The sequence below is a fragment of the Pinus tabuliformis genome, chromosome J (genome assembly GCF_031772625.1).
Source record: "Pinus tabuliformis cultivar Carrire ecotype Pingquan chromosome J, CPIR1, whole genome shotgun sequence".
Classification (NCBI taxonomy): Eukaryota; Viridiplantae; Streptophyta; class Pinopsida; order Pinales; family Pinaceae; genus Pinus; species Pinus tabuliformis.
Window position 1 is genome coordinate 912,740,511 of NC_142295.1, and position 25,855 is coordinate 912,766,365.

Here is a 25,855-nt window from a genome sequence, read left to right on the forward strand (position 1 = left end):
GACTACAAGGTTTTAGACCACCAATTACTCACAGTTTTAAGGAAAATGTGATGATGGAGAATATTGATCACACCAGCAGATGCACAGGACCCTGTGATGACCAGCTGCAACCAGTAAAGAGGTCTGTAAATCCGTTTCCTAATACACAGATAGGATGACAGCTCTCTGGCATTAAAATAACAGAAACCTACATACAAATTCAATGATACATGATAGATTCAAACACAGAGGTGGGATGACAGCCCCTCTAATGCTAAACATCAACAACATACGAATAAATGCATAATAGGCACAACTTGGAACAAAGAAGAAGAAGTGGAAAATGAGCAATTAACAACAAAAGAAACTTGCATTAGCTGAAAATGAAGACCAGACGCTGCAAGTATCACAGTAGTTACAGTCTCCAGAAGTTGAAACTTACAACAAGATAACACTCATCAACCTATTACATTCTGTCTTCTAGATATATATAGCAGTTGATTACAAAAACACTCTGCTGAACTATGCGTGGAGGGGTCATAATCGACCACCAACCACATTAATTATTAGATATGGGCTCTGCTATGGTCTGACTGTCTTAATGAACAAATCGACCTTTCTTCTGGTACTCTGCTGTCCTTCCTGAGAGGAGCGCCATAACTGGTTAATGCCGCTGACTGCTCGAAATCTGCATTTTCCTCTTCGGCCATGTTGCTCCTTTAAATGCAGTCATTGAAGCTTTATTACGCAGAGTACTTGGTAGCAGTTGGCTTCGTCCTTCAGGAGCTCAAGACAATCAAAGGAGTAAATACAGTATGGCGGAGGAGTGCACAGGACGAGAACAATTAACGGCCATCGGATCCACAGATGAACGACAGAGGATGAATTGCAGGGGCTATTGGGAGAAGCGGGTGGAGTGCATCGTGAGCCGTCGGATCATATAAATCAACGGTGGAGATCGCATCGGAAGGAAGTATCGAGAGAAAGCAGACAGGCGAATGTGGGCCGTCGGATTGCGGTTGGGCAGATCCAACGGTGATCGGGCGGTAGAAGAGAGTGATCGTTAACGGGCGGGAGGATGGTAGTTTCGCGGGCGGGCGGTATTTTCCGCACCGCTTATCGGAGGTGGGCAGTTTTCGTATATGATGGTGCGATCCTGTCAAAACACAACGCGTGGCGGATGAAAACTGCCGCCCCTGCGGGTTAACGTGTGCGCAAGTCGCGCGATCAGGGGAAGCGTCCACCATTGGATCTCGCGATGGATGCGATCAATGATGGGGAAGTAAATGACGTTTAATGCGCAGTAGCAACAACAGAGATCGTTGGATTAGGACGATCGACGGTGGGGATTAAGGCAGAGGTTTACGAAAATGCCAAGTCATATGGTTGGGTTATATGGTGACTACAGCTTAGCACTCGGGGATCAAAGGAAAACGAGATTACGTAGAGTTTTAGAAGGACAAAACAGAGGCAGTGGAATACAGAGATTAAGCGAGAGCGAAGGGGAATATAGGTTTACGAAGGATTTTGGAAGAAAATAAGAACAACGGGAGTGATGAGAATATGAGAAAATGAAGGAGGGGGAAGGACAAGATTGCAACAAGTTTTCTTTTAGCATAATACAACATGGCAAAGCTGTCCTTGACCCTCAGCTATTCAAAATTGTAGCAGAGCTAACAGTAAGTCGATGAGCAAGGAGGCTCCATCACATTAAGATGATGTATAGGTTGATACACCTTGTCAAAGCCCCGAGGAAAGATCTAATCCGTGATTTTCCCAAACAACTTCGAGTCGTCAAGAAACCCTTGTACAAGAGTCTTGCATGTTGCATACATTGAGCTCTGGGAGCTTGCGGTTCTTATTGGAGCAACATACGACCACAGGGTGACTCACCCTCCCCTGGTGGTGCGCACTGGAACAAGATGATTCACTCTCTTATGGGACAAGATGACTCGCTCTCTTGTGGGACAAGATGATTTGCTCTCTTGTGGAACAGGATGATTCGCTCTCCTGTGTAGTAGGATGATTAGTTCTCCTGTGAGGTCTGGATTGATGTGTTTTCCATGGTGATTGTAGCAGGATTGATGTGTTCTCCTGTGAGGCCTAGATTGATGTGTTCTCCATGGCGGCTTGGATTGATGTGTTCTCCATGGCGATTGTTGCAGGATTGATGTGTTCTCCTGTGAGGACAGGATTGATTAGTTCTCCTGTCGAGGCATCCTACCCATGCAGTCTGGGACTCATGGGAAGTACCTCTCATCAGATCAATGAGTAGGGAAATGAAGTTAGGGACCATAGTAGTACCGATGGACGCATCATTGTATCTTACTCCCTATGCTAGGATGACCTCCATTGATCTAGGATCAATGATACTGGTTTGGGACCAGTGGTAGGAGTTGTACCATACTATGACACTAACTTTGGGTTGGTTGAGACTGGTCTGGGACCAGTGGTACATACTCTGAGACTGACTTCGTGTTAGTGCAGTACTGGTCTGGGACCAGTGAGAGTGGTACATACTATGACGCTAACTTCGGGTCGGTTGAGACTGGTCTGGGACCAGTGGTACACTCTCTGAGACTGCGATACTGGTCTGGGACCAATGGTAGGAGTGGTACTTACTATGAAGCTGACTTTGGGTCGGTTGAGACTGGTCTGGGACCAGTGGTACGCACTCTGAGACTGACTTTGAGTCAGTGGAGGATGATACTGGTCTGGGACCAGTGGAGTTGTACTCACTATGACGCTGACTTCGGGTTGGTTGAGATTGGTCTGGGACCAGTGGAGTTGTACTCACTATGATGTTGACTTCGGGTTGGTTGAGACTGGTCTGAGACCAGTGGTACATACTCTGAGACTGACTTTGAGTCAGTATGATACATCCTCGATCATTTCTTCTTCTTCATAATTCGGACAAAAGCAGAGCAGAACAGAACAATGCAAGAGCAGAGCAGAATAGAGCAGAACAATACAGATCAGTACAGGGCAGAACAAGACAAAGCAGAACAAGCAGAATAGAGCAGAGCAGGGCAAGGGTCAGGCTGTACAGGGTAGTGCATTTGATGGATGAATAGTAATGACCGATAGACAGATTGCAGATGAAGTTCTCCCTAGTTGAGAGGGAGTGTTAAAATTGGAAACTAGGGCAAAACTTCATGTGGGTCATCTTATTCATGGCTGATAATATTTTTATTAGATTCCTCTCGTTTAGAGGTGTAGGATTGATATAAAGAACATCTGATTCCGATAAGTATTCATGGATATATGAATTTATTTTGATTATGGAATTATTATCAAGCCGACCTACAACTCATGTAGGCTCAGAAGCCCAACAGTCGCATCTATTCAAACACCATCGTTGTGTATAAATACAGGAAGACTTTTCCCCATTTGGACTCACTCATCTCATCACATCTCTCTCTCTACTGCATAGAAAAGAGTCTCTTCTCTATTGCGCAGAAAAGGGTCTCTCCCTCACACATGTGAAGTCGGAAGCTGCTGAAATTGAAGTTGCAATTGCAGAAGTAAATATTGACCTGCGTGGACTAGAAGATCTCCTCATCTAAATTGCATTGTAGGTTCATTTGAACCTCCTCTGAAAGCTACAACTTTTGGTGGTGGAATCAAGTCAATCCGATGGACGGTTTGTAAGATATCGACTGCCCTAGTTTGAAGCCGGAAGTTGCCGAAACTGAAACTGGAACTGCAGAAGTAAAGTTTGACCTGCGTGGACTAGAAGATCTCCTCATCTGAACTGCGCTATAGGTTCATCTGAACCTCCTCTGAAAGCTGCAACTTTTGGTGGTGGAATGAAGTCAATCCGACAGATGGTTTGCAAGATATCGACTACCCTAGTTTGAAGCCAGAAACTGCCTAAACTAAAGCTGCAACTGCAGAAGTAAAGATTGACCTACGTGGACTAGAAGATCTCCTCATCTGAACTGCGCTGTAGGTTCATTTGAACCTCCTCTAGAAGCCACAACTTTCGGTGGTGGAATCAAGCCAATCCGATGGTCGGTTTGTGAGATCGTTTGCCCTAGTTTGATGATGAAGCCGCTAATGCTGATGCTGCTGATCTAGGGTTTGCTACTGCTGATATGAATCAGATTTATTGTACTATTTCTCTCTACTGAATTATTGAAGATAAAAGAAGATTTGATCAAAGGGTTTCCCCACACATTTTGGGGTTTGTCCTTGGCTAGCCGCCACATCTTGTGTCTCTTGTCTTGGCTTGTTTTTTGTCGATCGTTTAATGTTCTATCTGCACTTTACTTTATGTACATGTGATTGCTAATCTTTGGAATATAATAAGAAAAAGAAGTAAACTGTTATAAGCATAGAACATACCATAACTTAACAATGTTCTATCTGCAGTTTGCTTTAATGCTGATGTGATTGCTAGTCTAGAAAAGATTTGGAGCTAACTGTGAAAATTGAAATAAATTGCTCTAAGCATAGAACATACCTAAAAATAACATGGTATCAGAGCTGAGGTGAAGACAATGCCCAAGCAAGAGTGAAACAACAATCATTGAAGACAGTTGGGAAAGGACAAAAGGATTAGTGGATTCCTCATCCCTCTTCAAATTCACCAAGGGTGAAGTCGAAGTAGAGTATATTATCAGAATGGCGCAGCGGAATATGGCCTACCTAAAGATCACTTCATTGGAAGACCGATCTTAAGGTGGAAGGAAAGGCAGATAACTAGTTTGGCCATTATGTGAAGGAGTGTCCGAATGGCAGGGACACATCACTTGATGATGATAACAATCATTCCAGGGACATCTTCAATGATCTAAGGAATGACAGGTAATGCAGGTCATCAATGAGATGGCCGACTCTTCATAGAAAGCAAAGAACCCCAGGTATGAAGAATCAAATTGTTGTTTTTGATAAGACAAAGAAGCGTTATCTTGTATTGGCCCTCTCCTTCAGATTCTTTGGGAATTTGGTTTATATATTGTAGTGCTTCAAGGCACTTCATCAGATAGATGGGTGCACTCTCTAATTTGGTAGAGATGGAAACAATCGTGGGATTATACTTGGAGTTGATGCCACCTATTTCGGAAAGGGTGTAGGGAATGCTAACTCTCAATTGAATAAGGGCAACACGATTCATTTACAGAATCTCTTTTATGTACCTGATTGCAAGAAGAACCTGGTGTCCATCTCGGAAATGGAAGTCAAAGGTTTCAGGGTGGCATTCATCGATGGGATGGTACGTGTTAAAAAATATAATTTTCAAAGATACTTTTTCTCATGGGTTCAGGGTTGGCAATTTGTATCAAGTTGCAGGATGGTCCATTGGGGATCTTGTCAATTGACATATCGCATCTATAACACCGGAGGTCTACCTATGGGGCCCTACCTGATGTGAGTCAAATGGTGATAGGGATGTCTGAATTCAAGTAGAGCATGAAGGTACATGTCTGAGATGTACTGAAGGAAAATCTTATAAGGGGACCATTCCCCTCATGTAGCAGTCCACAGGTTTGGAACAACTCGAGGAGTTTGAGATTCATGATCAGGAATCTCTTGTATACAGGTGGAAGAAAGCCCTCTATGGCTTGAAGAAAAACACCCCGGGCGTAGTATGAGAGGATTGATAGCTGTTTGATGAAGCTGAGATTCACTAAGACTGAAGCCGATCCAAACCATTGTTTGAAGGTTGTGGATAATAGACCTCTCATACTGACACCTTATGAGGACGATAAATTGCAAGCCTATGACTACCTCGAGGATCTTAACTTTCAGAAGTTATATGGTAGTGATGTCGGACCAAATTTGGGAAATGCCTCTGAGTTTCATAAACTCATTCGCGTTGATGTTCTTGGTGAACTTCCTTCCGGACATATGTTTTGCAGTTAGCATGGTGAGCTCATATTTGGTTGAGCCTCACTGGATTGGTGCCAAGAATCTTTTGAGATATCTTCGGGGCACAATCTCTCATGGATTGAGATACACTGTCGGAAATATGAAACTGCATGATTATTCGAATGCTGACTAGGCAGGCAGTGTGGAGGATCACTAGAGCACTTCTCAGTGCTGGTTCTCTTTAGATTCTGCGTCGATATCATGGATGAGTAGGAAGAAGAAGTCGGTAGCTATAAGCACCGCCGGGACCAAATACATAGTTACAAGTATGATCTCGTGTGAAGCTGCATGGTTGCAGAAGCTCTTAAGTGAGCTGTTTGTACACATGATGAATACCACTGTGATTCTCTGTGACAACTAGAGAGGGGATTTGATTATTGAAGAATCCCGTATTCAATGATTGCTCCAGCAGATAGACATCAGATACTGCCTTATCTGCGATATGGTAAGTCGATGAGCGAGGAGGCTCCATCACATTGAGACTGATGTACAGGTCGCAGACATTTTGTCAAAGCCCCAGGGAAAGGTCAAATATGTGACTTTCCCGAACGACTTGGAGTCATTGAGAGACCTTCTTATAAGGGTCCTACATGTTGCATGCATTGAGCTCTGGGAGCTCTGGGGGGCTTGGGGTACTTACTGGAGCAACATACGACCACAGGGCGACTCACCCTCCCCTGGTGGTGCGCTATGAACAGGATGATTAGTTCTTCTGTGGGCCAGGATGATTAGTTCTCCCATGGAAACTATGGAACAGGATGATTAGTTCTCCTGTGGGCCAGGATGATTTGTTCTCCATGGCGACTATGGAACAGGATGATTAGTTCTCCTGTTGAGGCATCCTACCCAATGTTGCATGAAGCGGGGACGAAACGGGGACGTTTTTTGGAAGTGGGGACGCGGAAGCGTCATTTTCCAAAAATCTAGGAAGTGAAGCGTCTGCTATATATATATATTTATATTTTTTTGCATTTATACTCAAAACAAACATCCCAAATACCAAATTAGTTGTAGAAGACATGAAAACATGCATATTTTTGCATAAATCAAGATAGATATAGCATCCATTGTACATTAATGATTAATTATTCGAGCATCAACCATTTAGATGCATCAACCATCTAGAATCTAGATTCTTCTCCTCTTTTCTAGCCTTTGCCTCTACCTCGATTATCTAGGGATATTAGTCAACATTGCCCAATTTTGAACAAACTACCTAATTCAAGACTTAAAATATGGTAGAAAAAGCTTAACATGCTTGATCGATGATTTTGACTTGATTGAAAGGTAATTTGTTAAGGGCGTGACAGAGGAGTTCAACAATTAACACCATCAACACTAGGGTACATATAGGGCTTGGTGCTCTTGATTAAATGCTAATCGCATACCTTCATACTTGATATAATCTAATGAAATGCCACAATCCCATTGATCCTGAATTCCTGAAAATTGTTAAGTCCGCTGAATTTTGAATAGGATATGAAATTCTATTTTCTCCATATGAAGTCCAATGAGGCTGGAACCACTCTCAAACATCCTGAGTAAAAGGTTGAAAATAAAAAATAAAGGAGAATGTCACTTTTACTTTAAGAATTTAACATTACCATGAGAGAGTATTTGCTATATATATATATATATATTTTATTTTTTTATTTTTTTGCCTTCATTCCTCACCCTAACCCAAGGTGGACCCACCCCCAATATGCAAACTCACCTAAAATTAAAAAAAATCGATTTTCTAAACAGCGCGACGCTTTTTCCGGAAGCGTGTATGGAACCGTACGGGAACCATACGATTCGCCCTCCGAAGCGCCGCGCTTCGTACGGCTGAAGCGCCGTACGAAGCGCGCTTCGGAGGGACGCTTCCAGAATTTCCAGGAAGCGTCCAAAACAGGCGGAACCGCGCTTCCGAATTTTGGAGTCGCGCTTCCGGGGACGCTTCCTGTACGAATCCGTACGGGACGCGCTTCGGGCATTAGATCCGGCGAGGGGGGGGGGGGGACGTTTCCTGCAACATTGATCCTACCCATGCAGTCTGGGACTCATGGGAAGTACCTCTCATCTAATCAATGAGTAGGGAAATGAGAATAGGGACCATAGTAGTACTATCAATGGATGCATTGTTGTATCTACTGTACTCCCTATGCTAGGATGACCTCCATTGATCTGGGATCAGTATGAGTGGTTTGAGACACTCTCTTGTGACATTGATCTGGGATCAGTATGAGTGGTTTGAGACACTCTCTTGTGACATTGATCTGGGATCAGTATGAGTGGTTTGAGACACTCTCTTGTGATATTGATCTGGGATCAATAAAACTGACTTCGGGTCAATAAGAGTGATGTGACACACTCTCTTCAGATGAAACTAACTTCGGGTCAGTAGAGAATGGTATGAGACATTCTCGATCAATTCTTCTTCTTCATGGTTCAACAGAGCAGAGCAAAGCAGAGCTCAACAGATCAAAGCAGATCAGAGCAGAGTAGAGCAGTGCAGGGCACTGATGGCAGAGATAGTACAGTTGGACATATGGATCAACAGATGGAGTTCTCCCTAGTTGAGAGGGAGTGTTAAAATTGGCAACTAGGGCCAAACTCCATGTGGGTCATCTTATTTATGGCAGCTGATATTTTTCTTGGATCCCTCTCATCGAGAGGTGTAGGATTGATCTAAAGATCATCCGATTCTGATAAGTATTCATGGAGTTATGAATTTATTTGCGTTATAAGACAATTCATCAAGGTCGGCCAGCAACCAAATAAACCCCACATGTGCTCAACGTTTTAGTATAAATAGAGGTGGCCTTCAAGTCATTTCAACACACTTGGGATCTCTTCCTCTCTCTACTTGTCTTTGGGTTTTAGTAGGAGGAGAGATCCTAAGGAATAACGTTGCCCTGATTCAGAGGGCAGAAAGCCGGAACTGCTGGAAAAGCCGGAAAAGCTAGAAAAGTCGGAACTGCCGAAAAAGCTGGAACTGCTGGAAAAGTCGGAAAAGCCAGAAATGCCGGAAATGCCAGAATTGTTGGAAAAGCCGGAACTACCGGGACTGTCGGAACTGCTAGGAGCAACCGGAACTGCCGGGAACTGCTGGAACTGCTGGGAACAGCCGGAACTGCCAGAACTGCCGGGAACTGCCGAAATAGCCGGAGCATCTATCTCCGAAGGTGAGCAGCATGCAAGGGACAACTAACTAACATTGGGACAGTTGTATGGTACTTAGCAGCAAATACCCCAAGCCTGAAATGTTATAGCTAGCATGCAAGGGACAATTAGCATGCAACAACAAGCATGCTAAGGACAACAAGCAAGCAAGGGACAACAAGCAAGCAAGGTGCAGCCAACACCTAGGTCAGGATGGCAACATGTTGCAGCAATGGCACATAATGTAGTGCAGTGATGGGAACAGTCATGATTAATGAAGCGTGATGAGATGCAGCATAGTGATGATGGGTGCAACATGATGACGAAAAGTAGCATAATGATAGGTGAAGGAGTCACCTTGGAGAATTAGTTGAAGCAACATGTCTTCAACTGATCTCATGTATCATCTTCTTAGCGATGATCTATGCTCTTATCTAGATAATTCAAAGTGTTGACTTCTGTTGTAAACATACTATCTCTCTCTCTCTCTCTGCTGAACTATTGAAGAACATATAAGAAGAATTGATCAAGGGTTCCCCACATTGGGGTTTGTCCCTGGCTAGCGCCACATCTTGTGTCCTCTTGTCTTGGCTTGTCTTCTGCGATTTATGCTTATGTTATATCTGCAATTTACTTTAATGCTGATGTGATTGCTAATCTGGAAAAGATATGGAGCTAACTGTGAAAATTGAAATAAATTGCTCTAAGCATAGAACATACCTAAAATTAATAGTAACTCGTATCGGTCTTCATAATTGTGTTTGAGTCATGATGTAATGTATTTGTCAAAAGAAAGAAAGGAAAATTATTTGTAAAAGAAAAATTATTTTTAAGCATGGGTTTCATGCTCTATTTATTTTGTTTCTAGTTCAAAGCACCCATTGAGTGCTTCTAGGGTTTGTGTCATGAGTCATTGTCCATGTCATCATGTAATAGACCCTTCTTGGGCTTATTGTGTCGAAGAAACAAAATTTATTTAATGTAATTGGTCATGTAAACCCTGCTCCACCAAGTCGGCCCGAGCTTTATCAAGTCGACCTCATTAAGGCAACTACAACCACTATAAATAGTAGTGCAACTCAACCTATTGGTGCATCCACTCAAGAAGTTCGATCTGCAATTCTAAGGAGGTGTGAAGACAAGGAAAAGAAGTGACAAGGCTTGAAAAAGGACAAAGAAACCCTAGCGAAGAAAGGAGAAACTCTAGCGAAGGAAGAAAGGATTTTTTCTCTTGTTTCCAGCTCACACATGCAAGGATCTAAAGCTGCAGGAGGGCTGAAGTTGCAGACCTGCAGTAAGGCTGAAATTCTTGATGTAGGAGGCCGAGATTTTGTGACTGATGCAATATTGATGCAGTTTGACTTAAGCTGACTTTTGGAGTTTGGCTAATCATCTTGGGAGGCTAAGTTGGTGGATTGGAGGAGGTCTTTTTCTTGGTCTAAGGGTCTTGGTTGTCTCATTTGATTTGGTTCTAAAGGAATAGAAGATACGTTTTTGGGTTTTCCCCTAGAAGAGGGGTTTTTCCCTAACTGAGAGCCTATATCCTTTGTTTTTGTTGTGTTGATCTTATGTACTTATGTTTTTGGTAGTTGCTTGATGATAAGAAGATAAAAAAAGATATAAAAGAAGATAATAAGAATTCAAAGAAATCACAAGTAACTATCAAGATAAGAAAATATTTTTGCCTTTTTGATTTTCTAGCACAAATATCATTGTGATCTGCAATATAACTTGTAAGAGCAGAAAAAAAGAAATAATTATCATCATCAGTATTGTCATTCCTTGACTTCTTCTTATGTTCATCAATATCTGCAATTGAAGCATGCTGCTTTCCCTTCCTCTTCCTATTGTCCTTTCTTTCAGGGAACTTTTCCTTATAGTGACCAAACTTGTGGCAATGAAAACATTGAATCTTTGACATATCCTTCTTTCCTTGAGAGGGAGCAGGTCTTCTTCTAACATTCCTTTTCTGAAACTTTCCAAAATTTCTTCTTCCTTTTCCATTCTTAGAATGGGCTGCAAATGCTTGAGAATCACCATCTTGAGGTCTTTGAATCTTCCCTTTTGATATTAGTCTAGATTCCTCTTGAGTACATGAGGTCCATAGCTAGGTCAAAACTTGGAACTTTTGTTCTACCACAAATGCTAGATGCAAATGAATCCCATGAATCAAGTAGACCATTAAGAGTTGTAGTCACAAGTTCTATTTCTTCAATGCTTTCTCCAATAGCCTTGAGTTGATCTCTCAATTGAGAGATCCTCATGAAGTAGGAAGCCACCATATCATCTCTAGTCATTTTAACATCACGAAGTTGGTTCCTTAAGCTCATTTTCTGACCAATGTTGTTGATGGTATACAATCCCACTAGAGCATCATACATTTGCTTGGAAGTTTCCAGCCCTGAAACATATGGAATCAAGTGATCTCTGATGGATTCAACAAGAATCCTCTTAGCTATGATTTCAGACTTCCTGTACCTTGCTTTTCCTTCATTATCTTGTGGTTCAGTGACTTTGCCTTTCACATAATCCATAACATCATTCTCTTCAAGAATGAGGTCAATCCTTGTCTTCCAAGCCCTAAAATTTGTAGCATCTTCCAATTTATTCTTTGCCTTAGTAGATGAAACCATGGTCAAGGATTTTACAGAAGTAGGTGTCTTCAACTGTGACCTCAATGCCCTTTCCTTCACCAAAGCTCTGATACCATGTTGATTTTTCAACTGCAATATATACAAGCATAATTTTCTGTTACAGAATTATTTCCAATGATATTATTCTTACTTTAACACATTCTAGATCATTAAACAATTAAACTTCAGAAAGTTTCAAACATAAATGTAGTAGGACAGTAGAGAAAATAAGCATGCACAAGAGACACAAAAATTTTTCCTGGGAAAAACTCACAATCTTTTCTTAGGAGAAATTGCCGAATCCAACAAATGTACAATCTGAATATCCCTGTCAAACTTGGTCAAACTGACCAATCAAATCATTTAAGTCAAACCTGGTCAAAAGAGAGAATTTCAGTTTTCTGCAACAACCAGTCAAATCTACTCAAACAGGCTGATTTTTGGCCTCTGCAACTTCTGGTCAACAAGCCAAATTTCGGCCCCTGCAACTCCTCAGTCAAACTGCGGTCAAAGAGAGAAGCAGAAGTTGCAGATCAAACGGCCCAGAAAATCCACAGTCAATCCTGGTCAAAGCAAGTCAAACTTCTGGTCAACTTCACTCATCTTTACTCTATCTCCTTCGCATGCGTGGACATAAAACAGGGAAAAAATGACCTGAATTGATGCCAAATGGAGGAGGTCGATTATATGGTGGGGCCGACCTGAACTTCAAAAATAATATTTTAATTTCCTTTGACTTTGTTGACTTGAATGCCAACCTTAGCTACAAAAATTCAACATTAGGTGGCAGTCAGTGTCAAGCATCGGAGGACAAGGACTCTGACATGTTGACATGTTGATTTATTTCACGTTGACCAGAAGCACATCCAAGGGATGTTTAGGGATCTAAATATTCTAGTATGATGCCTTATCTACTTTGGGAGGAATTATTGTGTAGGTTATTACTCCATGTCTATGATAAATTTAATTTAAAGTGCCTTCAAGCATTGTTGCAAGAGCTTTAGCTAGAAAATATAAATTCATGTACTTCAAAATCATCAATATGATTTATTATTATTATTTTTTATTTATTTTCGGCGGGGGTGGGGGGGGGATTTCTTGGCTTAACAGACTTCAGCACTACTAAAGTACTTTTTTTGTCATTATTATTGACATTGTGCACCATTTATTGTCTGATTGGATTCTGTACCTGAATGAGCGTTAGCAGATACTTCCAAAGATTTTCGGGCAAAAAGGTGAAAGTGCAAAAGATTGAGCCAGATGAAACAAATGAGGATTCTTTTCAGGAAATTTCATGTCATTCCGACATTCTTCATACATGCAAGGCTTAGCTATCTTGATGAATTTTTGTGTCATGCTTTTTGTCTTTGGTACCACAATTTCTCAGTGGAATCAAATCATTAGGAAGTGACTCTGCCGTTTGGCTACGTGACCTTTCTTGTCAAGAAGCATTCTCAATTGCACTTGTGGAACTCAACTATGGGTGATTGGTATAATGGGACATTTGGAACTACTAAAAAGCATATTGGGCCGTTTACATATATTGGATACAACCAAATTGTATAAAATTTAAATGCTACTTTGGAACTTTGTTGAGATAACTGTCAGTGTCCACTTATGCTTCAACCTTCATGCAACTTTAGTATTTATGGTCTTACCCCAAAATGTTCATCTATTATGAATAAATCTATAGGAAATATTGTAAAATAATATAAATGATAATAATCACAAATAATGATTAGTTAATTAGTAATTAGGTTGAAGAGTCATGTCTAAATGAGACATGACTCTCCATGAAGAGAAACCTGCTTCGTATATAAGCAAGCCTCTCATTCTCATTGTATCATTCTTATTCACACATTTAATATATAATATTTGTATCCTCATAGATATCTTTATATTCCAAGTCTTCTGGAGTAATTAATCTGAAGAAGGAACTTTGTTCGCTTCATTTGGTATCAGAGCAGTCGATCCTCTAGCCGCTCCACCGCTGCATAGAGCCGTGTTCTCCGATCCAGGTCTTTGACTGTCAAATTCACCAACATTGTTGTCATTGAAGCATTTCGCTACAAGAATTTGGAGTTTCTCCATTTTGCTATCAAGCATTTGGCCATTCAATATATATATATGGAGAGAAAATAGAAAGTCAAAAAACAAAGATTAAAAAATATAAAATAAAAGAAAATTAAAAAAAGAAAGAAAAAAGAAAATAAGATAAGTACATAAAAAGATTAAAAAAAAGATTTAAAAAATAAATAAATTTGGCCATTCAATAATAATAATAAAAATTAATATATATATATATATATATCTAAGTCACCTGACACGGGGATTCGGGACACGTAGGATTCGGGATTCGTGGTGTCGGATTCGGGACACGCTGACCCCCCGGAACAGGACACGTTATATATTATTTTATTAAAATATATATATATATATATATATATATATATATATATAATATATATATATATTTAAATATATATATATATCTATATATATATATATATATATATATATTAAAAATTAGATATTATCATATTTCTTACACAAATTTTAATTAATGATACAAATTTATTGATTTCAAACATAGATCTTCATCTATAGCTATTAGCATGCATAGTACATACAAAATTCAAATAAATGTCAGTGCTACTGGTCACATAAATGATAAATCTATTAAAAATTTAAATCATGATTCATAATTCATAACTGAAAGACAACTTACAACTACAAGATAGTAAGATAAACACACTAACAACTGTAGTTTTCTCATTAAGTCATCAAATCAAAATGTGTTACATAGGTAGTGTTGGTGCAATGCCAATGGCAAATAGAAATAGAAAATATAAAACAACTACAGGTATACAAGCCTCAAGGCATCAATCAGCATCAGAATCAGCATCACTGTCCCCATCATCATGGTCCCCACTGCTCTCCTCTACATCCTCCTCCTCCCCTGTATCCATAGTCGCCTTTGCATCTGCTGGTATGGAGGCTGACCCCTCTAAGTCATCAAATCTAACAGGCTCTAGCACTGGATCATTGAGATCCATGTTGGCCAATGCCAACTCAACAATGGTGTCCAGACCCATATCATCAGGAACAGTGTTACTTGGGAGCGGGAGCGAAAGCGGGGAGCGGGAGCGAAAACGGGAGCGGGAGCGACATATTTAGAAGCTCTTGGTTTGGTGCTCTTGATTAAATACGAGTTCCATACCCTAATACATGACAAAATTCAATGGAAACATTGCAATCCCCCAATCCTAAAATCCTGAAAAACTGATAAGTCTGCTAGATTTTGAATGAAATCTAAAATTCTACTTTCTCCATATGAAATCCAATGAGGCTGGAACCACTCTCAAACATCCTGAGTCATTTCATGGTAATGTTAAAAATTTAAGTAAAAGGATGAAAATGAAGATTAAGGAGAATGTCACTTTTACTTTAAGAATTTAACATTACCATGAATAACATATCAATACTAGGGCCTAGACTTGATTATGAAGCTGCCAAAATGCTCTACTCCTTGCTGCAACAGCACAAATCACTTACCAAATGAAAATATTAATGAGCAAACACGCCCTTTTCATACCCGCGCTGAGCTTAGCGAGTCGTGGAAACCGGACACGTGTCCTAAAATCGCGACACGCCCCTGAAAATCGCGACACGCTCTCGGACACGACGTGTCCTGTGATTTGGACACGAATCCGGACCGAATCGTGTCGGATTCGGGATTCGCAGGGGGTTTAGGACGAATCCGGTTTCCTAGATATATATATATATATATATATATATATATATATATATATATATGGAGAGAAAATAAAAAGTAAAAAAAAGATTAAAAAATATAGAAAAAAATCAAATTCAAAAAAAGAAAATAGTACATATAAAGATTAAAAATAAATAAATATAGTCTGATGTAAATTTTGAAGAAAATTCATATATATAAAAAGGTTCTACATTATTGATAAAAAGTGCATGATAAAGTTAAGAGGGAATCTTTCCAAATATATTTAAAACTATACGTAAGAGAAGGAAGAGTAAATAATATTATTTCTTTAAATGGTTTACAAGCCAATGGTTTTAGAAACCCATGGTATTTTAAAAGTAAAAGAAAAACAAAAGGAATACAAAATATCTTTATGTGAATGGTAAGTTTTACCTTTTACGTGGAGAACATTAACCGAGGTTTTAGAAACCCATGGTAATTGCCCATGGTATTTTAAAAGTAAAAGAAAAGCAAAAGGAATACAAAATCTCTTTATGTGAATGGTAAGGTTTACTTTTTACGTGGAGAACATTAACTGAGTCAAAAGTACATAAGTGAACATATATTTTATACTATACCCCAAAGAGGTGAATAACCACGTACTAGGGTTGGAACTTTTCAAAAAGAAAAGAAAAATTATTATAAATAAAAGATATATAAAGAGAAGTATTATATTATAAAGGGGTATTTAAAGAAAAGTTCAAGTCATTAAATTATTGAAAATATATATAAGTACAAAGCGGGTATTATTATAAAAGGTTACATAAGGAGAAAATATCAGTTAAGAGTTTACATTAAAGTGAAGTTGAATTAAAGTTTAAAGAGTTATATGAAATTTAAAAAGTAAATACAAAGGACAATAAGATATTTAAAAGAAGCCAATTGAAACAATATTTAAATATTCTTTTTAAAGTACAAAAGGAAAAAAACGTAAGTAGAAATATATAAAAAGAATACAAAGGAGTTTTGAAATATTAAGGTATGCATAGATAAATTGGATATTAAAAAAATAAAAGGGTAAATAAATATAATAAAAAGAAAAGAAAGAGGTCAAATTACATATATATTGAAAAGATTCAAAATTCATAAAACATTATTAGACTAGACTACGCATTGAGGTGGGTTAGGGTTAGGGTTTCAAGGTTCTATGTTTCCCTGAACCATCTGCTCCGGTCACGCCCATCGTCTGCTCGTCTCCGTTGCCTGCTTACCCTCCATGATCTCCTCGACGACCTCCCTGTAGCCCCGTTTTCCTTTCTACGCCCGCGACTCCCCGACGTTAACGCTTCCGCCGACAGTTCTGGCAGCTGGTGCAGACTTTTCGTGGACTATCAGTTACGGACATGGATATTGATCAGGTTGATTATTTAGAGGATCCTTTTGCTTCGGTCCCCATTTGGACGACCACACCACCCCCGATACCGGATGTGTCGTTGTCTCTGAACCCTGCCTCCTTTGACGTTTTCCCCCAGGCGGTTTCCTTGCCCTTGGATTTTGAACCGGGCCTCTCGTGTTCGGTCGACCGTTTGCCTGATGTCCCTCTCACTTGGCCTGATTTCGCTACCCCTCCCCCCTCGTCGGCTTCCCTACAATTCCTGGCCTCCTGCATTGACCCTGACCCCTCCTTTTATCCTCCGGGTTTTACCATATCTCCTTCTATTGGTGTTTTGACCCTTCCTTCATCCACTGTGTTGGATATAAACCCTCCAGATTTTCCCTCTGGTCCTTTGCATACCCTTGTATCTGCTCCCCCCACATCTGGTTTCTTCGAAGGAACACCATCGGGTCTGGTGGAAGGTGATTCTGAACAACGAGTTGATGAACAAGTACCCTTTCCTGAACCCTCTCAGGAAGCTAGATTTGACAAGATATCAAAACAGGGCAAGAAATCAAAGTGCATGAAAGCAAGGAATCAAGATGTATCCCTTCGATTCAGAGAGGGCATACATATGGGAGATGTTGTCGACACTGCTGACCGGGTACTGGTCGGACGTGTTCGGGGACAAACATACTCATCGGCCAAGCTCAAACAATGGATATCGGAGATTTGGGGGCACATCCTGACTGATCTACCGACTGTTACCACCTTGGCTCGTGGATGGTTCGCGCTCCAATTCCTGAGGGCAGACTACACATCTTGGGTACTATCTAAATTTTGGCATATTGAGCACACCCCGGTGTTGCTCAAGAGATGGAGCCCTTTGTTTGATCCGGAGTGGGAACAATTAGGAGCTGGACCCTTGTGGGTTAGACTCCTTGGTTTACCCTTACACTTTTGGTCAGAGGATATCTTCCAGCGCATTGGGAATGCTCTGGGTACATAGTTGGAGCACGACGAATCTCACTTATCATCTGGCAACATGTCCTCGGTGCGGATATTGGTTCATCTGGACACTAGGGAGGGGTTAGAGGAACACATCACACTCTATTGGAAGCATTATACGCGCATTCAAATTTTGGACTATGAGGGTGTACCATTTCACTGTAGGTGTTGTCACAAAGTCGGGCACCTATTCAAGGAATGTCCTTTGGTCAAGCATTCCCCTGCTCCAGAGTATTAATCGTCAAAACCAGAGACCGACCTAGGGGCATCTGATCATCTAGCAACCACAGGCTCAAAACCGGTCAAAGCTGCCAAGGCGCGCTAAAAGAAGCGCAACATTGCTCACAATAGGCCTCCCTCGCCTCCACTGGCAAGGGCTTGGGTGGCGACAGCAACATCGCTCTCATTGGGTAATTCCAATCTTTGCTCTTTTGTTAACTCCCTCACTTCCACTGCTTTTGTGTTATTCACCTCTGCATCGCATTGCATTTATACTTCTGTTCTGGCTCCCCCCTCATTATCTTGTCCCTTGAATCCCCCCCTCCGACCTTCTCCTGTACTCCACCCTCCTTCCCGGACCACTCCTCTTCGGGGTCTCCCTCTGCAACTTCAGACTCATCTAATCGATCTCACTCCTATAACCTTCAATCCCTGATTCGCCCCCCATCATAGGACTCTTTGGGAATTGGTTTTATCTCCCCCCCCATGCCCCCTAAACCACCTCGGGGCCAACCCTCCTCTATATCCAAGGCCAAGATTCAAGATGGTATGGATGTAGTTGTTGGTTTCCAACTCACCATTGACCGAGTTCTTAGAGCATATAACACCCTGGTATCCTCCCCCTCATGAAGCTTCTCTCCTTCAATTGCTGAGGGTTAGCTAGTCCTGCCAAAAACTAGCCTTTCGCAGACTCTTGAACATAGAGAAGGTGGAAGTAATTTTTCTTCAGGAGACACTTGGGTTAGCTGAGCACATCATCCCATCACTCGAAGCAATGATCCCTGGATGGAATTTCCATGCCTTGGATGTGAATGGGAGATCTGGAGGAATAACTTTGGGATTTAATCCCAAGCTGATCAAATTGAACAACATTTGGGGTGGATATGGTTACATAGGGGCAGACATTTTTTCATCTGAGCTCTGTCTAGACATTAGGTTGATCAATGTTTATGGTCCCTGTCAAAACCGGACAACCTTCTGGGAATATCTCCTTCGATCCAGCCCCCTCCAAGTGGATAATATTATATTGGGGGGTGATCTAAATTTTTCAATCGGATACGCTGAATCTTGGGGACAAAATGCACAAATTGATACTCTATCCGACACATTTGAGGCCCTTCTTGAGGAGCATGGGCTAATTGATATTCCTTTGGCTCGACCTCAACCGACCTGGAGGAACAGGAGGACGGGGGATGCAATGTTGGCCCGAAGATTGGATCGCTTCCTTATCAAGGAGCGACTATTAGGACAGTGTCGTATCTACAGACAATGGGTTGGTTCTGGGGGCATGTTTGACCACTCGCCCATATATCTTGAATTCAGTGGCCATGCTCACAAGCCCAAAGCACCTTTCAAATTCAATGCTTCATGGTTGAAGGATCTTGAGTACATTCGGCTTGTCATAGACCATTGGAAGGCCAACCCTCCCAGTGCGGGAAGAAACATTTTGGAAGGGTTTGCTCATAATCTTATCAGTCTCAAGCATCTCTCTATGAACTGGGCACATAACAAGAGACTGAGAGATGATGAAACCCTTCATAACATTGAATCTGAGATTGCAAGTTTGGAGGATGAGCATGGGCGTGGCTACCTATTTGCTGACCATAAGGAACACCTCACCTCCCTTGTATCACAGAGGGATAAAATTCTGAAGGACAAGGAAGAATCGTGGAGACTCCAAAGCAGAGCAATTTGGCTGAAAGAAGGGGATGACAATACAAAGTTCTATCATAAATTTGCTAATGGTCGCAGAGCTATAAACACTATCTGGAAAATGACTAATGAGCAGGGAATTCAGGTACAATCTTTTCAAAATCTTGCATCCCTTGGAACTTCACATTTTAGGAATCTCTATAGGGCACCCCGCAATGCTTCATTGGCAGAAATCATAAGAGTGGCCCGTTTATTCCCCCGCTTTGTAGATCAGGAGGATGCTGAGGACCTGCTCAAGCCTATCTCGATGGGGGAGCTTGAGTCTACACTGAAATGGTTCAAGAAGGACAAGAGCCCCGGACCAGATGGTTGGCCTGTGGAGTTTTATACAACATTTTTTGATATTCTTGGAGAGGATCTACTAAACATCATTGAAGACTATTGCACCTCAGGTCGCATGTATGAAGCATTCAATTCCACATTTATAGTGCTCATTCTGAAATCTGATTGTCCGAAATCCTTCAATGATTTCTGACCAATCTCGCTCTGCAACTGTATTTACAAAATCATAGCTAAAATCATTGCAAATCGCCTTCGTCCCATCCTCTCTGCACACATCTCATCCAAGCAATTTGCCTTCCTTAAGGATCGCTAGATTCATGAAGCTATTGGAACAACCCAAGAGGTCATGCACTCCATCAAGACAAAAAAACTGAAAGGTATGATTCTTAAGGTAGACCTTTCAAAAGCCTTTGATCGTGCAAGCTGGTTATATCTTAGAATGCTTTTAACTCATTTGGGTTTTCCTCCGGAATTCATCAATTGGATAATGTGTTGTATAACTAAAGTATCTTTTAGTGTTCTTATTAATGGCTTGGCTTCTCCATTCTTTCATTCAGAAAGGGGACTCAGACAAGGATGTCCCCTCTCCCCTCTACTATTTTTGCTTATCATGGAAGGACTTAGCAGACTTATACTAGAAGAACGCAGATTGGGCCGCCTGCAGGGTATCAAGATCACCAACAACTGCATTTTGACTCATTTATTATTTGTAGATGATGTCCTGCTTCTTCTTAATGGCAGTATTGGGGATTTGACAGATTTACATTTAGTCATGACACTATTCAGCATAGCCACAGGAATGGAGATCAATAATAGTAAATCTACCATCACTACATTTGGATGTTCCCCTCACGAAATTCATTATGCCCTTCACAGGTTCCCCTTCACATTACACTCTATGGATGAAGGCCTAAAATATCTTGGGTATCGGCTAAAGCCTCAACACTACAGAATTGCAGATTGGATATGGTTGGTTGCTAAGATCGAGCGAAGGCTCAACATCTGGCATCACAAATATCTCTCAAGAGCTGGCCGACTTGTTCTCATAAAATCTGTCTTGGAGGCTACCCCTGTCTACTGGATGTCCTTGGCATGGATCCCAAGGGGCATACTCTCGAGAATACAAAATCTTTGCTGCAGATTCCTTTGGCATTAAAAGCCTGTCACATTTCTCCTCTGCCCTTGCTGCTAAATTGGGATGGCAGCTTCTCACATCTCGAAGCTTATGGACTATGGTAGTCTCCCAAAAATACATTCATCCTCATGGTATTATGGACTAGATCAGACTTCCCTCTTGGAGCAGAACTGACATCTCAATTATATGGAAAGTTGTCCTCAACTCTATTTCCTATATTCGAGAAGGGCTAACATGGCGAATAAAATCAGGTTCCTTGGTTAGGGTTGGTTTGGACTCATGGACAGGAAGTGGCAACGCATATAGGCTCCCACAGGAACTGATCACACATCTCACCAATTCGGGCATCTCCCATCTTGAACATATCGTTGATCCTGAGAACACCAATCTATTTTCACAAGCCTGGAAATCTGCTATACAATTAAACCTCCCCAATATCTGGCATCAAGATTGGGAATCATATATTAATGCACTCACTGAATCTCATATCAGAATCACAACAGGTGATGATGAAATGATCTGGGCATTGGCAAAACATGGGAAGTATACACCCAAGGACAGATACCCTATCATCTACTCGGCGCATCGACCACCTGTCCTTGAGAGGTGGTGGAGCCTTCTCTAGAAATTGAAAGCACCTCCTCGCTCTCGGTTGTTCATGTGGATGGTGCTCCGGAACAAAGCCCCCACCGGGGATAATCTTATGAAGCGCTCTTTCAATGGTCCATCTTGGTGTTGTTTATGTAGACAAAGCTCTGAATCTACAGAACATCTATTTTTGCTTTGCCCTGTCACTTTGGAACTGTGGAATATGCTACTCACGACAATCCCCATTCATTTTCAATGGCAAGGCAATTCTATATTGGAGAACTGGCACAACTGGTGGGCGACGGTCAAGCCACTCAAGGCCAGGAATATACCCATCCTCATATGCTGGGCCATTTGGCTAGCTAGGAACCAGATTATTTTCTGTAACCTTACACCTAACTGGAACCTTATCTTTGCTCGCGTACAGTCCATATATAACCTTATTCCTGATGATGATTCTCCCACTACCAATCACACTATCATCCCCAAATCTATTGATAAAAACATTCCCTGGGCATACTTCGATGGATCTGCTCAAGAGGAGGGATGTGGGGGGGAGCTGTTCTACACCTTTCTGACACACACTTCTACAAATTCAAATGGGGCTGGGAAATGGAACCAACAATTTTGCTGAACTCATCACCCTCAGACATCTTCTTCAATTTGCATTAGAAAAATAGTGTAGACATTTACAAATTTTTGGGGATTCCAAGATCATAATCAATTGGTTCAACAATATATCTATCTGTCATGCATATTCTCTGAGGCATATTTTGGATGAGGCACTTCGTTTAAAGGCACATTTTGATTCCATTGTTTGCCATCATATATACAGGGAACGTAATCAAATTTCCGACTAGCTTTCCAAGGAGGCTGTGGTCCGGCCTAGGGGTACATGGATGATTCAGGAGCAGAGAGATGGGGAACACTACCAGTACTACCACAAACCTTACATGGAAATCAGAGCACAAGGGCCCGATGGGCCTGCTTTTTTGTTGTTTTTTTTTTTCCTTCATAGTATATATTCAGATAACATTATGATGTATATATTGTCAGATACACTATCAACACTCCCACTGGGAGATTTTTTTTTTGGAACACTGTATATTTTGAAGGGCGAGTCGCCCCAACTTACTGCATATGCTTTTAAGTATTGCCTTCATTTTCTTGTGCACACATCCATGTTCCCTACTCGCTCTGTGCATGCCTACTCCTTAAGTGCTTCTTTCTTGTGTTGTGCACACATACATGAGTGCTTTCTCTCCCCATGAGAGAATGCTTCTCCTCCCCCATTGCTTATTCTCCATGAATATTTTTTTGCTTGTCATCCTCACCTCAGTGTTCTCCATGGGAGAGTGATTTCTTTTCCTCTGTCATCTAAGAATGTTTCCTAGAGTCTATATAAAATGAAAGGGAGTTAAATGTAAATAAAAAGGGAAAATATCAAGTAAGTCATTAGGAAAACAAAATTTAAGAGGAAGTTAGTGGAATTAGGGTTATTTGGAAAAAGAAACGTATATAAAAAAATATGGGTTTCTTTGCAAAATGTCCTTTTTGTTTAGAAGGATACCTTAATTGTCAAGAGTCATTCAGAAATCAAAACGTTGTTTGCATAAAATGTTACAAAACTTTTACCTTAGTCGAATGTCTAAGTGATACAGAAAAACAATCATTAGCAAGAGATATGAAACAATTAATGGCAATATATAAGCAACGACAAGTTGATTTTAATAAGGAAATGAAGAAAACAGAATCCACATTACAAGTTGAAAGCCCATCATCACTCCTACAAAATGATGTAACCCAGTGTACCAAGAAATTGCAGCTAGAAGATCAAGAGAATGGCAAAATAGCCAAACTTCGGCAAATCAAGAAAGTGTTACAACAGGGACATAAAAATCGTGTGGATATGCATTACAAGGAAGTAATGGAAAAGGATGAAGAAATCTCTCGCCTCAAGGACCACGTCGAAAAATTACTTGCACAAGTGAAGAAGACTAAGGTCACAAAGAAAGAACTCAAGAAGCACTTATCAGAACAAGAAGAGGAAACCTTGCGTTTAAAGAACCTTAATAAAAATTTATTAGAACAAATCAGAGATCTAAAAGATGAAAAACTCAAAAGTCAAAACATTGAAAATAAAGTTGATGAATCAGAAACCAAAGAACTTTTACGTCTGAGAAACCATAATCAAAGTCTACTCACTCAAATTAAGAAACTTAAAGATGATAAGAAAGCATTAAAAGACAAGTTAGAACAATTTACTCAAGGAGAAGTATTGAAATCTCCAGTCGTAACAGTGCAAGTTGAAGATAAGGGAACGAATACCGATCCAGTGAATATCATAACTCAAGAAGAATGCAAACTAGTTGAAGAAAAAACGCACTTAGATGTTGCAGTTCAGATGATAAACATCCCAAGTGAAGGTTTTGTAACCAACTCAACAACATCGTCACCTGAAGTAAATCAAAAAATTTCCACACACTTAATAAGGGAAAGTCAAACCAAAAAAGTTCCCTATTGGCATCTGAATCATGAGAGTAGACAACTCAACCATGCTACGTATTAGAACCATTCAGACCAAAAACAACAAACTAATGTTCCAGAGAATAGTGATGTAACCTCAATCCAGTCCTATGATGACAAGTCGTTACAAAATTCCAGTGATCAGAATATTCCACATAAGCTTAATCTAAGATGGTCTGATCTCTTTTCAGTGCGACAATTTTGTTTGTCACTTAGACGATCATATCAACTTGTATTGACGAAGATCATCGTTCCGAGACGAGAAGACATTCGAAACCAAAAGAGAGATCAAGTCTTTTTCATTGACAAGCTTTGAGGTCAAAGCTTTTTGAGGAGTAAGGCAATGTTATGAATAAATATATAGGAAATGATTTAAAATAATGTAAATGATAATAATCATAAATAATGATTAGTTAATTAGTAATTAGGTTGAACTTTTGAAGAGTCATGTCTAAATGAGACACGAATCTCCATGAAGAGACACTTGCTTGGTATATAAGCAAGCCTCTCACTCTCTTGTATCATTCTTATTCACACATTTGATATATAATATTTGTATCCTCATGGATATCTTTATATTCCAAGTCTTCTGGAGTAATTAATCTGAAGAAGGAACTTTGTTCGCTTCATCATCATACTTCATGGTATTTTAACATTTAATTATATTACTCCATCTATAATGTTTCTTCCCTTCCTTTCTTTCTCTTTTTTTGACGTGTTCTTTCTTCTTGGCATTGAACGTCTCACAGACGCTTTGAATTGGGAAATAGTATGTGTTTGTGAGATATGAGGAACAAATTAATGCAGTGTTTAGCTTTGCAGCTAAATATCACCTTTATCCTTTAGGGCTTCCAAATATGCTTACCTATGGTGGAAAAGGTGCCCTTACAACTTTTATGGAACTGAGTTTATTTCACTAGCTTAATTTTAAGGATAAGTGAGAGTGACAAAAGTGAGGCAATCACGTTTATCCATCAAAGTTTCCAAATATGCTTACCTATCGTAGAAAAGGTGCCATTATGAGTTTTTGGTAAAATATATTTTGCCTTATTGAAATGTACAATGTATTGAGCAGTAAAAACTTTGAATAAACGGGACAAGGATATTAGCTTGTTATTTTTATATATATGGCCAAGTAAATGGCAAAGCTTTGGTTTAATAAGACGTCTTTAGTTTTTATAATTCCTAGAATGAAACATCTTTTAATTTTTATTTTTTCTCATTACATCTTTCAATTTTGCATTTTACAGGTTTTAAATGGTTTCTTTGAGGATGGAAAACCTGTTCGTGCTCAAGAGGAAGGGGCTGTGCATACGACATCTCTAGGGGTAAGCAACTGAAGTCTTTCACTGTGAGAAGCCTTTCTTATTCTTTTGTGTACAGGATGCAAAATTTAATACAACTTTGCATTCAGAGGCATTGAAGTTCCATGCTGTCTCTGTTGACCCATTAATTGTCATTTCACTAGATCAGCTGATTTCAACATAAATGTAAACCTTAATGAGACTTCGTTTGCAGCTTATTCCTTTGGGGACTGGCTCGGATTTTGCAAGAACATTTGGCTGGTTTGTAGATTCTCATTATTATCGTCTGAATGCCACCAATTCTGGAATACTTAATGATTATTTGACATGTACAAAGAATTCACTTTAAGGAGGATGATT

At 40.3% G+C, this 25,855-nt stretch overlaps 1 protein-coding gene across 3 annotated transcripts in view; it reads left to right on the top strand.

Moving 5' to 3' along the window:
- The window catches only part of LCBK2 (Diacylglycerol kinase family protein), a 121,261-nt gene that overhangs the window by 77,596 nt on the left and 17,810 nt on the right, over positions 1-25,855 (top strand). For all 3 annotated transcript variants that reach the window (XR_016247952.1, XM_089378701.1, XM_089378703.1), the window contains 2 exons: positions 25,442-25,519; positions 25,710-25,756. Coding sequence is in view for 2 of the 3 variants with exons in the window: in XM_089378701.1 (XP_089234827.1) it covers positions 25,442-25,519; positions 25,710-25,756 (125 nt within the window). In the remaining variant the exon portion in view is untranslated. The remainder of the gene's footprint in view (positions 1-25,441; positions 25,520-25,709; positions 25,757-25,855) is intronic.